Below are 16,004 nucleotides of genomic sequence, written 5' to 3' on the forward strand. Positions count from 1 at the left end.
ATTAATCAGTGGTTTGTCTATTTGTTTATTTATTTTGAGACAGAGTCTTTCTGTGTCACTCAGGCTGGAATGCAGTGGTGCAATCTCGGCTCACTGCAACCTCTGCCTCGCAGTTTCAAGCAATTCTCCTGCCTCAGCCTCACAAATAGCTGGGTTTACAGGCACCTGCCACCACGCCTGGCTAGATTGTATTTTTCTATAGTACATTTACTTTCACTTCTTATAAATTATAGTCCAAGCTACCAAATTAATTCCACTACCTGTTCTGTACCTCATTGGAACATAATGTGACAAGCAAGTATGTGGAGATCTCTGAGCAAAAGTGGCATTTTCACACAGAGTAACTCCCTTCATACTGTGTTAATAAGTTCTTTTTTAAAAAAAAAAAATTCTTTATTTAAATAGAAAAAGAATATCTAGATTGCCAGAATGTGGAGCAGAATGTTTTTCTTGATTCGAAATTTCTGTACTGACACTTAAGAAAAAAGCAAAAGAATGTAATAGCTTATTTTAAATACTCTGAAACTGTTTATTTCTTCCAATAGCAGTTTTTTCCATTAATTTACTACTCAGGCTTATGTTGGTTTTTAGGATTTCTAGAAGAGATGACATGTTATATATGAAACACCATAAAATACACATTATTTTTATATAAAATACTACTGAAGTACTTAAAATACCACATAGATGAGAAAGTAAACATTTGTGGCAGAGTTGTATACTAGAGCCTATCTTACAAATAGGTAGTATTGCTGTGTTTCAAAAATTGAACTTTTAGGGCATGCATTTAGAGCATATTCCTCAGAAAATTTGTGGCAAATGGTGATTATGTGCCCAGGCAACTTTACTAATGCTGGGACTCTGGTGGCCAGAAGTTGCCCTGACTTTGGCGGATGCATTGTTGTGAGATGCAAATGATGTACAGGTAAAAGAGTCTTTTAGGCTGTGCACGGTGGCTCATGCCTGTAATTCCAGCGCTTTGGGAGGCCGAGATGGGCAGATCACTTGAGGCCAGGAGTTCAAGATCAGCCTGGCCAACATGGTAAAACCCCGTCTCTACCAAAAATACAAAAATTAGCTAGGTGTGTTGTACTACTCAGGAGTCTGAGATGGGAGAATCTCTTGAACCTGGGAGATGGAGGTTGTGGTGAGCCGAGATTGTGCCACTGTACTCCAGCCTGAGCAACAGATCAAGACTCTGTCTCAAAAAAAAAAAAAAAAAAAAAAAAAAAAAAGACTTTTAAAAAACACAAAGCACTTTGTAAATATAAAGCACCATTATTAAGATACATAAAGAATGATAGATTATTGATAAGTCTGGTGTTTATAAATAGCATTCTCCATATATTGGATCTCAGCCATTTATTACTTTAAGAGAAAAGATGCTTTTTAAAAAATTCATTTCTTACCAATATTATTTATTATTTAACTAGGTAAATATTTTTTATTAGCATGCATACAACTACATTATTGAACTTTTTCAAAAGTAATGCTTATTTTAAAAGAACTAAGACTTACCGAAGGGAAACATCTGAAAGTAAAGAACTTTTTCCTCCTCCTCTCCTCTTTTTATTTCTATCAAACTGGAAGACAGCTTATTCCTGCTAAGCAAGTAGTGGGCACAGTGCACTGCTGTTCAGTGGTTAATAGGAAAATTAAACATGATTAGATTTTAATTACAGGGAGAGTATTTATAGGGGTAAAGGCAAAAGTAATGTCTGTCCTTGATATAAATGTCTGTTTCACTTCAATTAGGACAGTGAGTTAGAGAAAATGATCCTTGTGCAGAAATAGCTTATCTTTTCGTGTTTAAAATCTTGAGAAAAGATAAAACCATAAGTGTAGTGGCATAGATAGATTACTAAAAGCAGAGGTGTTGTTTTCATGTGTAACTTGATTAGGACTTTGGTTACTTGGGAGAAGGCATTCAAGTATGAACTTTGGGAAATAACTTATTTTAATTTGGGGAGGGGGAATTAATTTAGAAAAGAAATATTAATATTTTTTAAAGATACGTATGCTGTCTAGCAAGAGTAAACAAACATTAACATTTTGACATATTTGCTGTAGGGTATTTGTAATTGATAAAAGAAATGATATACCATTTCAAGCCGATCAGATTTGGAAAAATCAAAGATGGTGACTTTGACACTGATATGGGAAAAGGTGATCTCATATATACTGCTAATGAGATTATAATCTACTGTGACCACTTTGAGAACTAGTTGACTATACTTATTAAGGTGAAAATGCATATACTCTGTGATCTAGCAATTTCCATGGCTGGGCACATACATAGCCTACATTAGTTTGCAGAGTATTATTAAAATTACATCTGCACAGTGAGAATTATTGTCAAAGAGATGAGGGAAAAGTTATTTATGAGAAAAGTTACCAACACTTAAAAACAGAATAATATTTCATAATTTTATGCCTAAACCTGTATGTATTTTTGATTAATATATCATTTTGGTCTTTCCTTCTGCTTTTACCCTTACTCCCTAAGCAACAAAACAAAGTCATGAGTTTTTATACGTTTTAGGGGCTGTAATTTCAGAAATAGTTATTCCTTCAAAATCTTTTTATTACAGAAAATTTCAGACTTGTAAATGAAATCTCATGTGCACATCACACCCCCTCGACAATTGCCAACTTATGGTCAATGTTATTTCCTCTACGTTATTTTCAGACCCCAGTGGATTATTTTGAAGCAAGCCTCAGACATCATATAATGTCATTTGTAAATATTTCATTGTGTATTCTCTAAAATGTAAAACCATGAAAGACCTGAATATATGGAAAGATAATACTTGTGTTCATAGAGAGAGTTCACAGAGAGAGTTCATAGAACTTGTGTTCACTCAATATTATAAAGATGACAGTTCTTCCATATTAACCTATAAATTTAACGTAATTCCAAATAGAATTCAGGATGGTTTTTCAAGACACTGGACAAAAATTTGGTTCTAAAATTCATTTGAGAGAGTCAAGATAAATGAATAGCTAAGTTAGTTTTGAAGATGAACAAAACAAAGGAGTTCTTCCTACTAGATGTCAAGTTTAGTTACACTAATGTAATTAAAACAGTGTAGTTATAGGAGGAAGTCCACATCAATGGAGAGATTAGAAAGTTCAGGTCTAGAATTATTTGTGAACTCACGTTATGATTGAGTAGCCCTTTCATATCAATGGAGAAAGGACAAACTATCCAATAAATGGCTTTGGGACTGTTGATTCACAATATGGGAGGAAAAGTTAGAATTTTACTCCATACCATATACCAAAATAAATTCCAGGTGGATTTTATCTCAACAACAATAATGGGACCCTAAAGTGTTTGGGTGGGTGCAATGGCCCGTGCCTGTATTCCTAGCTACTCAGAAGGATCGCTTGAGCCCAGGGGTTTAAGGCTAGCCTGGGCAACATAGTGAAACAGGGTTTCTCTAAAAAAAAATAAAGTATTTGAAGAAAATACAGGAGACTCTTAATGTCTTCAAGTAGGGTACCCCTTCCTTACAAGACCCAGAAGTCAGAAGTCATAAATCATTAAGGAAAAGATAAATATGAGTACATCAAAACTAAAAACTAGGCTGGGCACAGTAGCTCACGCCTGTAATCCCAGCACTTTGGGAGGCCTGAGGCAGGCAGATCCCTTGAGGTCAGGAGTTTGAGACCAGCCTGGCCAATGTGGTGACCCCATCTGTACTAAAACTACAAAAAATTAGCTGATGTATGGTGAGCGCCTGTAATCCCAGCTACTCGGGAGGTTGAGGCATCAGAATTGCTTGAACGCAGGAGGCGGAGGTTACAGTGAGCTGAAATAGCACCACTGCACTCCAGCCTGGGTGACAGAGTGAGACTCTGTCTCAAAAAAAATAATAATAATAAAAATAAGTGAATAAAAATAAAATGTCCAATTAAAAAAAAAACCTAAAAACTAGAGTGTTCAAGAGACACAATAAAGTGTTTGAAGTGCACATAACAAAAATAAGTATTGAGTATACAGTCATGTGTCACTTAATGACAGGGATACTTTCTGAGAAATGTGAAATTAGGTGATTTCATCATTGTACGAACATCATAGGGTGTACTTAGACAAACCTAGATGGTATAACCTACTACACACCTAGGCTATATGGCATAGCCTTTTGCTCCTAGGCTGCAGATCTGTACATCATATCACTGTAGTGAAGACTGTAGGCAATTGGAACACAATGGTAAGTATTTCTGTATCTAAACATAGAAAAGGTACAGTAAAAATACAGTATAAAAGTTTTTTTTGTTTTGTTTTTTTTTTTTTTTTTTTTTGAGATAATGTCTTTCTCTCTGTTGCTCAGGCTGGAGTGCAGTGGTGCAATCTTAGCTTACTGCAACCTCCACCACCTGGGCTCAAGTGATTCTCCCACCTCAGCCTCTCGGGTAGCTGGGATTATAGGCATGCGCCACCATGCTCAGGTAATTTTTGTATTTTTAGTAGAGATGGGACTTTACCATGTTGTCCAAGCTGATCTTGAACTCCTGGGGTCAAGTGATCCACCCACCTTGGCCTCCCAAAGTGCTAGGGTTACAGGTGTGAGCCACCGTGCCCGGGCAGTATAAAGGAGTCTTAAAATGATATGCCTACTATATATGGAGCTAGTAGGACTGGGAGTTGCTCTGAGTCAGTGAGTGATGAGTGAATGTGAAGGCCTCGGATATTACCCTGTACTACTGTAGACTTTATAAACACTGTACACATAGGCTACACTAAATTTATTTTAAAAATAAAGTAATTGTGCTATGGCATTACAATGACTATGATATCACTAGGCAACAGGAATTTTTCAGCTGCATTATAATCTATGGGAACCATTGTCATATATACAGTCTGTCGTTAACTGAAATGTCATGTGGCACATGACTATATATGTAAACAGCTCGACAGTTTTTACAAATCAATAATAATATTTAAAACCCAGAAGAAAAATGTACAAAAGACACAAAGACTTTTCATTATTTATAGAAATAAAAATATATGAAAAGATCAGGGAAATGCAAAACAGGGCAAAATACTATTTTTTACTCATCAGTATCAAATATTGGTGAGCTTTTAGGGAAATTAACACACACAAATCAATGCAGCCAATCTGAAGAGCAGTTTAGCAATATTTTAAATTATCTATGACATAGCAATTCTACTTGGGGCTATATATCCTAGAGAAAGACAGGATATTACTGCAAGATATTTTGTAAGAGTAACAAATTAGAAATAATCTAAATATGCATTAGTAGAGGGATGACTAAATAAAATATTGTGTCTTATTTTGTGTTATGAGTAGAGAGCATTAAAAATATCGTATTCTTGAAAGGAATATACTAAACAGATTTTTATTTCTGAGTGTTTGACTCCTTCACTAGTATATCTAATAGTCCTCTCGTCACAGGCATTTGAACCAGAGCAACTCCATCTTGAGTAGGGGCTGGATAAAATAAGGCTGAGACCTACTGGACTGCATTCCCAGATGGTTAAGGCATTCTAAGTCATAGGATAAGAGGTTATGGCACAAGATACAGGTCATAGAAACCTTCCTGATAAAACAGGCTGCAGTAAAGAAGCTGGCTAAAACCCACCAAAATCAAGATGGGAACAGGAGTGACCTCTGGTTTTCCTCACTGCTACACTCCTGTCAGCGCCGTAACAGTTTACAAATGCCATGGAAATGTCAGGAAGTTACCTTATATGGTCTAAAAGGGGAGGCATGAATAATCCACCCCTTATTTACCATATAATCAAGAAATAACCATAAAAATGGGCAACCAGCAGCCGTCAAGGCTGCTCTGTCTATGGAGTAGCCATTCTTTTATTCCTCTACTTTCTTAATAGACTTGCTTTCACTTTAGTCTATGGACTCAACCTGAATTCTTGCACGAGATCCAAAAATTCTCTCTTGCGGGCTGGATCAGGACCCCTTTCCCATAACGCTCTCTCAAACTGAACTGGATTTTCCTAAAAATATATACTCCTTCATAGCCTTTACCATCTCATTATTAATAGCAGCCTCCATCCTTCCTGTCACTTAGATCAGAAGCCTTGGGGTCGTCCATGGCTCCTCTTTTTCTCTCATATTCCACATCCACTCAGTCGGGAAATCTTTTTGCTTCTAAATTTAAATACATATCCCCTGACCACTTCTTTTCACCCTGGTCCTAGCCACTATCACCTCTACCCTGCTCCTAGATTACTACATAAGCTCCTAATGTGTCATCCTATTTTTTACCTTTGTCCCCTGGAGAATTCCAACATAGTATCCAGAGTGCTCCTTTTAAAAGTCAAATTGTATCTGTGCTAGGCTCAGAATTCCATCATGGCTTCCCATTTAAAAACCCCTGAAGTCTTACAGTGGTATCTAAGGCCTTATTTTACCTCTTCCTTCTACTCCTTAGTCATTCCCCTGTGTCTATACTGGCTTTCTTGCTGTTACTGAACATCCCAAACGTATTCCTACTTCATGTTCCTACTGACTGTTTCCTCCTCCACGAAAAGTCTTCCCTTGGAAATCTGTATGAAAATCGCCGTCACTGCCTTGAGGCCTGCTCAAATATCCTCTTACCACCCTACTTCAAATTGCAGTTGTTCCCCTCAGTCTAATACGCCTAAGTGGATTTGGGATGATTTTCTAATGATATTTCTTGTATTTGAGCGTTATAAAAATGGTATTCAAAGCTCATTTCATAGAGATAATGTCACACCATAGATACCAGAATTAAGCTCTGAAAACCACACGATAGAGATATGTGTTTTGACACATATTAATGTCTCTGAAATTGGGAGACATCTTAAAATCAATGTAATAATGCATTGGCTGTAATTTAATTGGACATTTGGCAGGCAGCACTTCAAACAAAAGTCTAAACGATAGATGATGTTCCTTTCCCCACCCCACAAAAAAAGGGCAGGCAGCATAGTGGCTGCCATGTGGTTAGAGCTCAACTGTTGACAGTGGGTGCCTCTGGGGAGGGACTTGTACTTTTCATTGTACTATTTGAGTGTTTTTTACAATATGCATGTATTCTTCAATTAAAAATAACTAATTCAAAAAAGAAATTGCCCACAGAATTTAGGATTTTGGTTTAATAACTATTTGAATAATTGCAACAAAAGCATTTTCATCTGGTAGGTATAAAAATTTAATAAGCTCACATTTCAAATGCATACCATTTAATAAGATACAAAATAGGTTTTTCCCTTTTAAATCAAGGATATTGAAATACTCAAATTACATAGTCTAGATTTTCATATTCTAGTGTTTTATCCATAATTTAAAACTGAGCTTTAAGAGATTTTAATTTACATAATTCTTTTTTGACATAAAAGTTAGAACAAAGTAAAATAAAATTAATGTAGTAAAAATCAGTTATTCAACATATTGGGGACCAAGTTTTAGGTCAACTTTTTGTAATAACTGTGAGTAACTCTAAGGTATACACCCTTGGGTACAGTAATGATATATGTTCAGGTCTTTGCCACCCTCAGCCCCAGCCCCAAAATTACTCACCTAATGATAATATTGCCTTTAAGGATTTTTAAGCTAATAGTTGCATTTTTTCCCCAGTAGAAGGAAACAGTGTCCTATCTTTAGTTTTTCTTATGCTAGGACTTTTCTCTATCATTGCTTATAATTATTGATAATTTCATCTCTACTTCAGCTATCTAATAATTTTCTTCTTCTTTTCTGCTTTTCTTATCATCACTTGTTTTTTATTGCTTTGCCTCCATATCCTGCTTTTCCCTAGAGAAGTCTGTATGTTTTTCGCCATCAGTCACTGTTCAGAGCTACCAGTTGGAAAATGGAAAATTACATATTAAATTTAAACAAGTTTTTAGTTCTGCTTCGCTGTTGTTATTAAATGTTCACTGCCTAAAAGTTTTTATTTTCCACACCAGCAGGTTTTCCCTCTTTCCTTCAAAAAAAACTAATAAAACTTTTCAGGCTGGGTATGGTGGCTCATGCCTGTAATCCCAGCACTTTGGGAGGCCGAGGTGGATGGATCACTTGAGGTCAGGAGTGCGAGATCAGCCTGGCCAATATAGTGAAATCCCATCTCTACTAAAAAAAAAAAAAAATTCGCTGGGCATGGTGACATGTGCCTCTAATCTCAGCTACTTGGGAGGCTGAGGCAGGAGAATCGCTTGAACCCAAGAGGCAGAGGTTGCAGTGAGCCAAGATCATGCCACTGCATTCCAAACTGGGTGACAGAGTGAGACCATGTCTCAAAAGAAAAAAATAAAAAAACTTTTCAGTTTGATGACATTCAGGATGGAGACATGAAATAAGTGGTCTTAATTGAGGTTTAGCTATATTGTGAATCAAATTCTGTGTTTCTGTAATGATGTTGAAGAATCAGGTGAATCAGCCTTACAAATAAGGTAAAATTTCCATTCTCCAATTAGAAGATATGCCTAATTTCAGATATTTAGAAAAAGTATACATGAAAGAAATTTTTTATCTTACCATAATAAGTCAGGGTTCTCCAGAGAAACAGAATCAATAGGACATATAGATGGTCCGTGACTTAAGGTAGTTAACTTCATGATTTTTTGACTTTATGATGGTGTGAAAGTAATAGACATTCAGTAGATACCACAATTTGAATCTTGAATTTTGATCTTTTCCCAGGCTAGTGATATGCGGTACACTACTCTCTGGAGATACTGGGCAGTGGCAGTGAGCTGCAGCTCCCAGTCAGCCACATGATCATGAGGGTAAACAACCAATACTCCATAGTGTACTGTGTTGCCAGTACTTTTTGGATATTGTGTTTTTTGTTTTCACATCCCATCATCTCTACAAAATGCCCATCTGTGTGCCGTATTAAACACTTTATTATAGAATAGGCTTTGTGTTAGATGATTGCCCAACTGTAGTCTAATGTAAGTGTTCTCAGCACATTTAAGGTATGCTAGGCTAAGCTATGATGTTCAGTAGGTTAGGTGTATTAAATGCATTTTCGACTTACAATGGGTTTATCACAATGTAACCCCATTGTAAGTCAAGGATCATCTGTATAAAGATATGTAGAAAGAGATTTATTATGAGAAATTGGCTCATGTGATTATGGCTGCTGAGAAGTCCCACAGTCTGCTGTCTGTAAGCTGGAGGCCTGGGAAAGCCACTGGTGTCGTTCTGGTCCAAGCCTGAAGGACTGAGAACCAAGGGAGCCAATGTTGTCAGTTCTAGTCTAAGTCTGAAAGCCGAAGAACTGGGGAGCTGATGGTGTAAGTCCTGGTCCAAGTCGAAAGGCCTTGAGAATTGGGGTACTAACTGTGTAAGTCCCAGTCTCAGTCTGAAAGCCCAGGAACCAGGAGCACTGATGTTGAAGGGGAGGAGAAGCTGTATGGCCCAGCTCAAGCAGAGAGAGTAAATTTGCCCTTCCTCCACCTTTTTGTTCTCTTTGGGCCCTCAGTGGATTAAATGATGCCTTCCCACATGGGGGGTTAGGGAGTGTCCACTTTACTCAATGCATCAATTCAGATGCTAATCTCTTCCAGAAACACACACACAGACACACTTAGAAATAATGTTTTACCAGCTATCTGGGCATCCCTTAGCCCAGTCTAGACTTAGCCCAGATATGAAAAATTAACCTATACACATAGAACTAAAATAATAACAGATAAAGCTAATTTACTGGGTTATTATCAATAGATGAATGTGGATATAATATGATCTTGAAAATATTATAATTTGGTAAGTAACTGGAAATAAGCATTGGAAATAAAGAATTCTCTCCCCACCTCCTTGACTCTTTGGGGGTTTACCATGTCTTTTTCACTTTTAGGTCTCCTGAAGGTCTAGCAAAGTGCCATTGTTATTCCAAAAATACCTCTTATTTTCTAATATAGTTTTGTTGGAAATATTATGCCCCCAAATACAAAAATTCCTAGGGTTTTAATTTTAATTGGACAATGGTTAAACATAATTCTCACTGATAATTGCTGTTTATTTTTTACTTAGTCATTGAATCTGAGAAATGGAAGGACTACCTAGATCTTTTTGTCTAACCTTTTCATTTAACTTATTCTCAAAATTTGAGTGAAAAAATGACAGAAAAAATAGATATAGATAGAGAGAATGATAAAGTAAAGCAAATGTGAGAAATATTAACATTTGGGGAATCTGGGTGAAACATATGAGAATTTTTATACTATTTTTCAACTTTTCTTTGAGTCTGAAATTATTTCAAAATAAAAAGTTTAAAAACATCATTAGACACATGGAAAGCGTAATAGTGATTCTTTTAAGCAGAGAAACCAATGTCAGATTTTGCTTACTGGAGAGTTCACTTCTGCTCAATCAGCAAGCATTTGTTAAGCATCTTACTGTGTGTCTCAAAAGATATAAAATTAATAAATATATAATAAATTCCAGTTCTAAAAATGCCATCTCATTGTTTATATCTCCAAATGGCATTTTGAGGGCTCTTGACTGTTGCAAGGAACAAGGCTCAAGAGGAGGGCTCAGTTATCCTTGACTGAGAAGGGGAAGCAGTGGCCTAGGTGTTAAGTATTTGCCATCTTCCTATCTACACAAACTTTAAAGTCACTGTCCCTAGGTTTGCTACCTGTATAGTCTTTGGAAATGTCTGCCTTGGTTTATTTCCTGTATTAAAGTAGGTAGAAGTTTATGTTTGAGTTTCTGAAATTTATTTTCAGATAACTGAGTGGTTTCTTTTTTAAACTATTCTAATAGTTCCAGGGGGAAGCTATAAATATTACATTTTAATATGTTGTTAGGCCTAACAGCTTAGCTCAGGATAATGGCTTAAAGTAAAATTTCTGGGAATTGAATGCTGGGAGATATTCTGATATGTTAAATTTGACAGTTTCTGTTTTTGTCCATAAATCTATTTTATTATTATTATTATTATTATACTTTAAGTTTTAGGGTACATGTGCACAATGTGCAGGTTAGTTACGTAAGTATACATGTGCCATGCTGGTGTGCTGCACCCATTAACTCGCTGTTTAGCATTAGGTATATCTCCTAATGCTATCCCTCCCCCCTCCCCCCACCCCACAACAGTCCCCAGAGTATGATGTTCCCCTTCCTGTGTCCATGTGTTCTCATTGTTCAATTCAAAAGAAACTACCATCAGAGTGAACAGGCAACCTACAAAATGGGAGAAAATTTTCCCAACCTACTCATCTGACAAAGGGCTAATATCCAGAATCTACAATGAACTCAAACAAATTTACAAGAAAAAAACAAACAACCCCATCAAAAAGTGGGCGAAGGATATGAACAGACACTTCTCAAAAGAAGACATTTATGCAGCCAAAAGACACATGAAAAAATGCTCATCATCACTGGCCATCAGAGAAATGCAAATCAAAACCACAATGAGATACCATCTCACACCAGTTAGAATGGCAATCATTAAAAAGTCAGGAAACAACAGGTGCTGGAGAGGATGTGGAGAAATAGGAACACTTTTACACTGTTGGTGGGACTGTAAACTAGTTCAACCATTGTGGAAGTCAGTGTGGCGATTCCTCAGGGATCTAGAACTAGAAATACCATTTGACCCAGCCATCCCATTACTGGGTATATACCCAAAGGACTATAAATCATGCTGCTATAAAGACCCATGCACACGTATGTTTATTGTGGCACTATTCACAATAGCAAAGACTTGGAACCAACCCAAATGTCCAACAATGATAGACTGGATTAAGAAAATGTAGCACATATACACCATGGAATACTATGCAGCCATAAAAAATGATGAGTTCATGCCCTTTGTAGGGACATGGATGAAATTGGAAATCATCATTCTCAGTAAACTATCACAAGGACAAAAACCAAACACCGCATAAATCTATTTTTTGTAACAAGTAGTTTCTGGATTTCTGAGTTATTGTTGCCACACTAACCCTGGTAGTGTCCGTGAACATTGATGATTATCTACAGATGACACCACATAAAGTTTTGTGCTGACAGATTACTGTAATTTAATTCTGTTCAGCAAACCTGAGTTCCTACTAAGGACTAGGCACTGATTTATACACTGGGTGCAAAGCTGAGAATAGCGCAGTCTGTTAGACAAAACAGGCACTGAGAAAATAAATAGAGCACAAACTAATAGGTATAATCATAGACATAGTTACAAAAGAAAGAGTTGGCACTGAGAAGGAAGTTTTTTTTTTTTTTGAGATGGGGTCTCTCTAGTCACCTAGGCTGCAGTGCAGTGGCATGATCTCAGCTTGCTGCAACCTTTGTCTCCTGGGTTGAAGTGATTCTCCTGCCTCAGCCTCCCACATAGCTGGGATTACAGGCACGTGCCATCACGCTCAGCTGATTTTTGTATTTTTAGTAGAGATGGAGTTTCACCATTTTGGCCAGGCTGGTCTCAAACTCCTGACCTCAGGTGATCCAGCCGCCTTGGCCTCTCAAAGTGCTGGGATTACAGGCGTGAGCCACGGCACCCAGCCCAAGAAGGAATTTTTAATTATCTAGGAGAGGAGAAGGAGGAAGCTGAAGGAGAAGAGGACAACGGTTTAAGATAGTCAAACCCTTACCTGCCATAATAGGAAACCAACAAATAAATTTTAAATAGGATAATCCGGAAATAGTGCTATTAAAACATTTATAATCTATATGGAAAAAACAGCAAAAGAAACAGGGGTTGTATCTGAGAAACAGGTGTCTGAGGGAGGAAAGTATAGGGCCATTATTTTTTGTTGTCTACCCTGTGGTATGCTTTGACTTTTAGAAATTATATGCGTATGTTACTTAACAAAGTAAAAAAATTCTATATCTAAGTTAATTTTCTATTAGTTTATTTTCTAATAAAATATCTGAGACTGTGTAATTTATAAAGAATGTAAGTTTCTTTCTCACAGTTGTGGAGGCTGGGAAGTCCAAGATCAGGTGGCTGCATCTGGTTGGCTTCTGGTGAGAGCCTTGTGCTGCTTCATAACATGGCAGAAGGCATCACAGGGTGAGAGAGGAGCACTGAGAGCCAAAGTGGCTTTTAGAACAGACTCACTCTTGTGATAACTAACCTACTCCTTTGATAACTCATTAATCCATTAATCCTTGAATGGATTAATCTATTCATGAAAGCAGAACACTCATGACCAAATCACATTTTAAAGGCCTCACCTCTTAATACTGACATTGGAGATTAAGTTTGAACACGAGTTTCAGAGACAAACACATTCAAACCATAGCATTCTTCTTACTCTTTTAGGCCAAATTCAAGTGATATCTCTTTTATACGTCCCGTGCCATAAGTAAATACACACATTCCGTCATTTAAACTCACACAGTAGTTCTCTAAAATCCTCACACAATATTTATCATATTCTGGTTGTTACTTTTCTTTTCCCTCTGCTAGATGATTAGCTATTTGAAAGCAGGAATTGTTTATTTCAGAATCTTCTTCGGTGCTTAATTCCTTACACAATCTTGACATAATTGAATTGAGGGTTTAGCCATGTTGTTTGTCAGCTCACATTTTGGAGTCTTGACGTAAAAATTCAAATGCTCCAACTCCAGTATAGGGGGTGCCAGCTGCTAAGTATTATTTTACATTTTTTTTGAAAGTGTAATTTCATCTAGTGCTTTTAAATCTGACTGTGGATTTTGGTAGTATATTCTCTATTTAAGAGCACATTCTGAATTATTGATAATAAGAATGTTCATTTGTTGAAAATTAGGAGCTAGTTTTTCATTTGGGTAGCTATTGGTATTGTAAAGGTTTATTTCTGGTGTATATGTATTTACTTATTTAAATCACACAAGCACTCCTCTTATTTGATTTCAAGAGGACTGGTATTCAATGTATTTAATCTTTTGCCATATTAGGGGATTAGTCGTTTTAATATTTTAATCCTATGGTGACCAGTCAGAGTAATAGAAGTAGATTGCTCTTGAGGGAGCATTTCGTCTGCCCTCCTGGCTGTCTCCTAAGAGAAGAGAATATCCCAGCTATTCTGGGCAGATGGTAGAGTAGGTTGTCTTTCAACATATAGCCCCGTCCCCATGTTCAACCCTATTGAAGCAATAGATACTTCACTAGCATTCTTTCGTGAATTCAACTGGTAAACCCAAACTTCCCTGGTTTAATTCAGCCTTATTTTTAATGTTCTTCTGTTTAATTCAGCTTTATTTTTAATGTCAATTTTCTCCTTATAAAGATATTTTAGATACTATTTTGAGATCTCTTTTAGCCCTGTGGCTCTTGCTAAGTTATTCTTAAGTTGATTAGACCTAATTTTATATTAACAGAAGCTAAATTAATCTTATAAAGTAATTACATACTGCAAGTATTATCTGATGTGAGTCAACAAGTTTTTATCTGTCTTACAAAGAGTACCTGTTCTGTGCTAACCACTGGGACTATGGCCTTCTTAGACCAGAGGAAACTTTATGGAAGCTTTATTTATTTTAGGCTTTAGAAGATGGTGGATAGAATTTAGGTAGGTAGAGATGGGACGGGTAGATGGGTGGGCATTTTGTGCAGTAGTAACTATGAACAAACACACAGAACTATGGAAGTATAGCACACGTGTAGGAAACAATAAGTTGTCTGTAATATGCATGCATAAATTGAAGTTCTGGGAAATACGGTTGGAAAGTTGAGTTCAGATTTTGGTATACCTTAAAAGCCAAGCTAACTATTTGTATCTCTAAGTAACTCAAAGTCCAATTCAAACAGACTTTCACAATAAGGGAATTTATTAGGTCACATAATTGGACATCGAAAATAGGACAGGATGATGTACTTAATCTGCTGATTCAAGCTCTGTTTCTCCCAGTTTTGCTTTCCTCTCTGTGTTGGTTTCATCCTCAGCCAGTAGCTGTGAGGAAATGTAAGACCTCACACTTCCATGAAGATAAAGACAAGAGAAGAAATAGATTTTATTTTTCTTGTAGTCCCTCTTAAACTTTTCCCTAAAGCCCCTACAGAACTTTCATTATCATCTCCTTGGCCCTAATTGGTTATGAGCCCATTGCTACACCCCAATACATGTCATGAAGAGAATGATATATGATGACAGGTCTGACATGGGTTTTTAATGAGAAGGGTGCCAAGACTACCAGAATTGGCTGAGTGATAACAGATTGGCAGATATTTGCTTTGGATAAATTTATTTTGTTTTTTAAAGAAAAGCTAGATAATCCTTTCCCTTGGTGAGAGGATTCCTGCAAGTGGTGGCGTGCATAAGCCTTTTATACTAAGCAGTGAGTGTCAACAAAGCAGAAGTAGAATAGTTTTAGGAGTCAAAAAGTAATGCAAGTATTTGGCTGCTACTCAGGATGGTAGAGGTGAATAGTTAAAAAGCGCTACATAGGCTGCAAAAATGTGTTAAGACCATATTAAATTATCTAAAAGTAAAAACTCAGTAATTTGTAATACCTTTCACTTAAGAAAAATCTGATTTTTAAATTTTAAGACATGCCTCTAATATCAAGGTGAAGTTAATTGACCTTCCTAAACATCCAAACATTTAAGGACATTTAAATTGGAGGAAAGAGAAAGAAACAATTAGATTTCCTGAATAATTAATAGTTCCTATGTTGCTCTGAGCACCCTTCTGTCTAGAACCGTAATGTATTAGCTAAGAATTGCAGAGCTTTATTCTGCTCGGAGTCTGCCCCATACATACATAGTTCAGAGGTCATCAATTTTAAGAGGTGAGAAAATAGAGTTTGCTTTTTAGTATGCACCCATTTACTTTTCTGGACCTTTACTTTTTAGTACTGCGTTGTACCAAAATTATTATAAATATAGGCACCAAAATCCAATGGTTGTACTTAATTATAGATACTTATCTTATGATTCAGAATGTTTTTATTAATGAAGATTAATGTTGAAATGAAAACACAATGTGTCTATTCTTTTTTGAGGGAGGTGGGGGGGACGGAGTTTTGCTATTGTTGCCCAGGCTGGAGTGCAGTGATGCAATCTCGGCTCACCACAACCTCTGCCTCCCGAGTTCAAGTGATTCTCCTGCC

General features: G+C 36.7%; 1 protein-coding gene across 10 annotated transcripts in view; it reads left to right on the top strand.

Annotated features, from left to right (window-relative positions):
• The window catches only part of LPGAT1 (lysophosphatidylglycerol acyltransferase 1), an 89,054-nt gene that overhangs the window by 56,111 nt on the left and 16,939 nt on the right, over positions 1-16,004 (top strand). For 5 of the 10 annotated variants that reach the window (XM_063725291.1, XM_063725294.1, XM_054520972.2 and 2 more), the window contains one exon: positions 4,338-10,068. The exons of the other annotated variants lie outside the window; for them this stretch is intronic. In XM_063725291.1, the coding sequence (XP_063581361.1) occupies positions 4,338-4,599 (262 nt within the window). In that variant the 3' untranslated portion in view covers positions 4,600-10,068. Of the gene's footprint in view, positions 1-4,337; positions 10,069-16,004 lie in introns of those variants that run through there. 10 annotated transcript variants of the gene reach the window in all.

The sequence above is a fragment of the Pongo abelii genome, chromosome 1 (assembly GCF_028885655.2).
Source record: "Pongo abelii isolate AG06213 chromosome 1, NHGRI_mPonAbe1-v2.0_pri, whole genome shotgun sequence".
NCBI classification, from domain to species: domain Eukaryota; kingdom Metazoa; phylum Chordata; class Mammalia; order Primates; family Hominidae; genus Pongo; species Pongo abelii.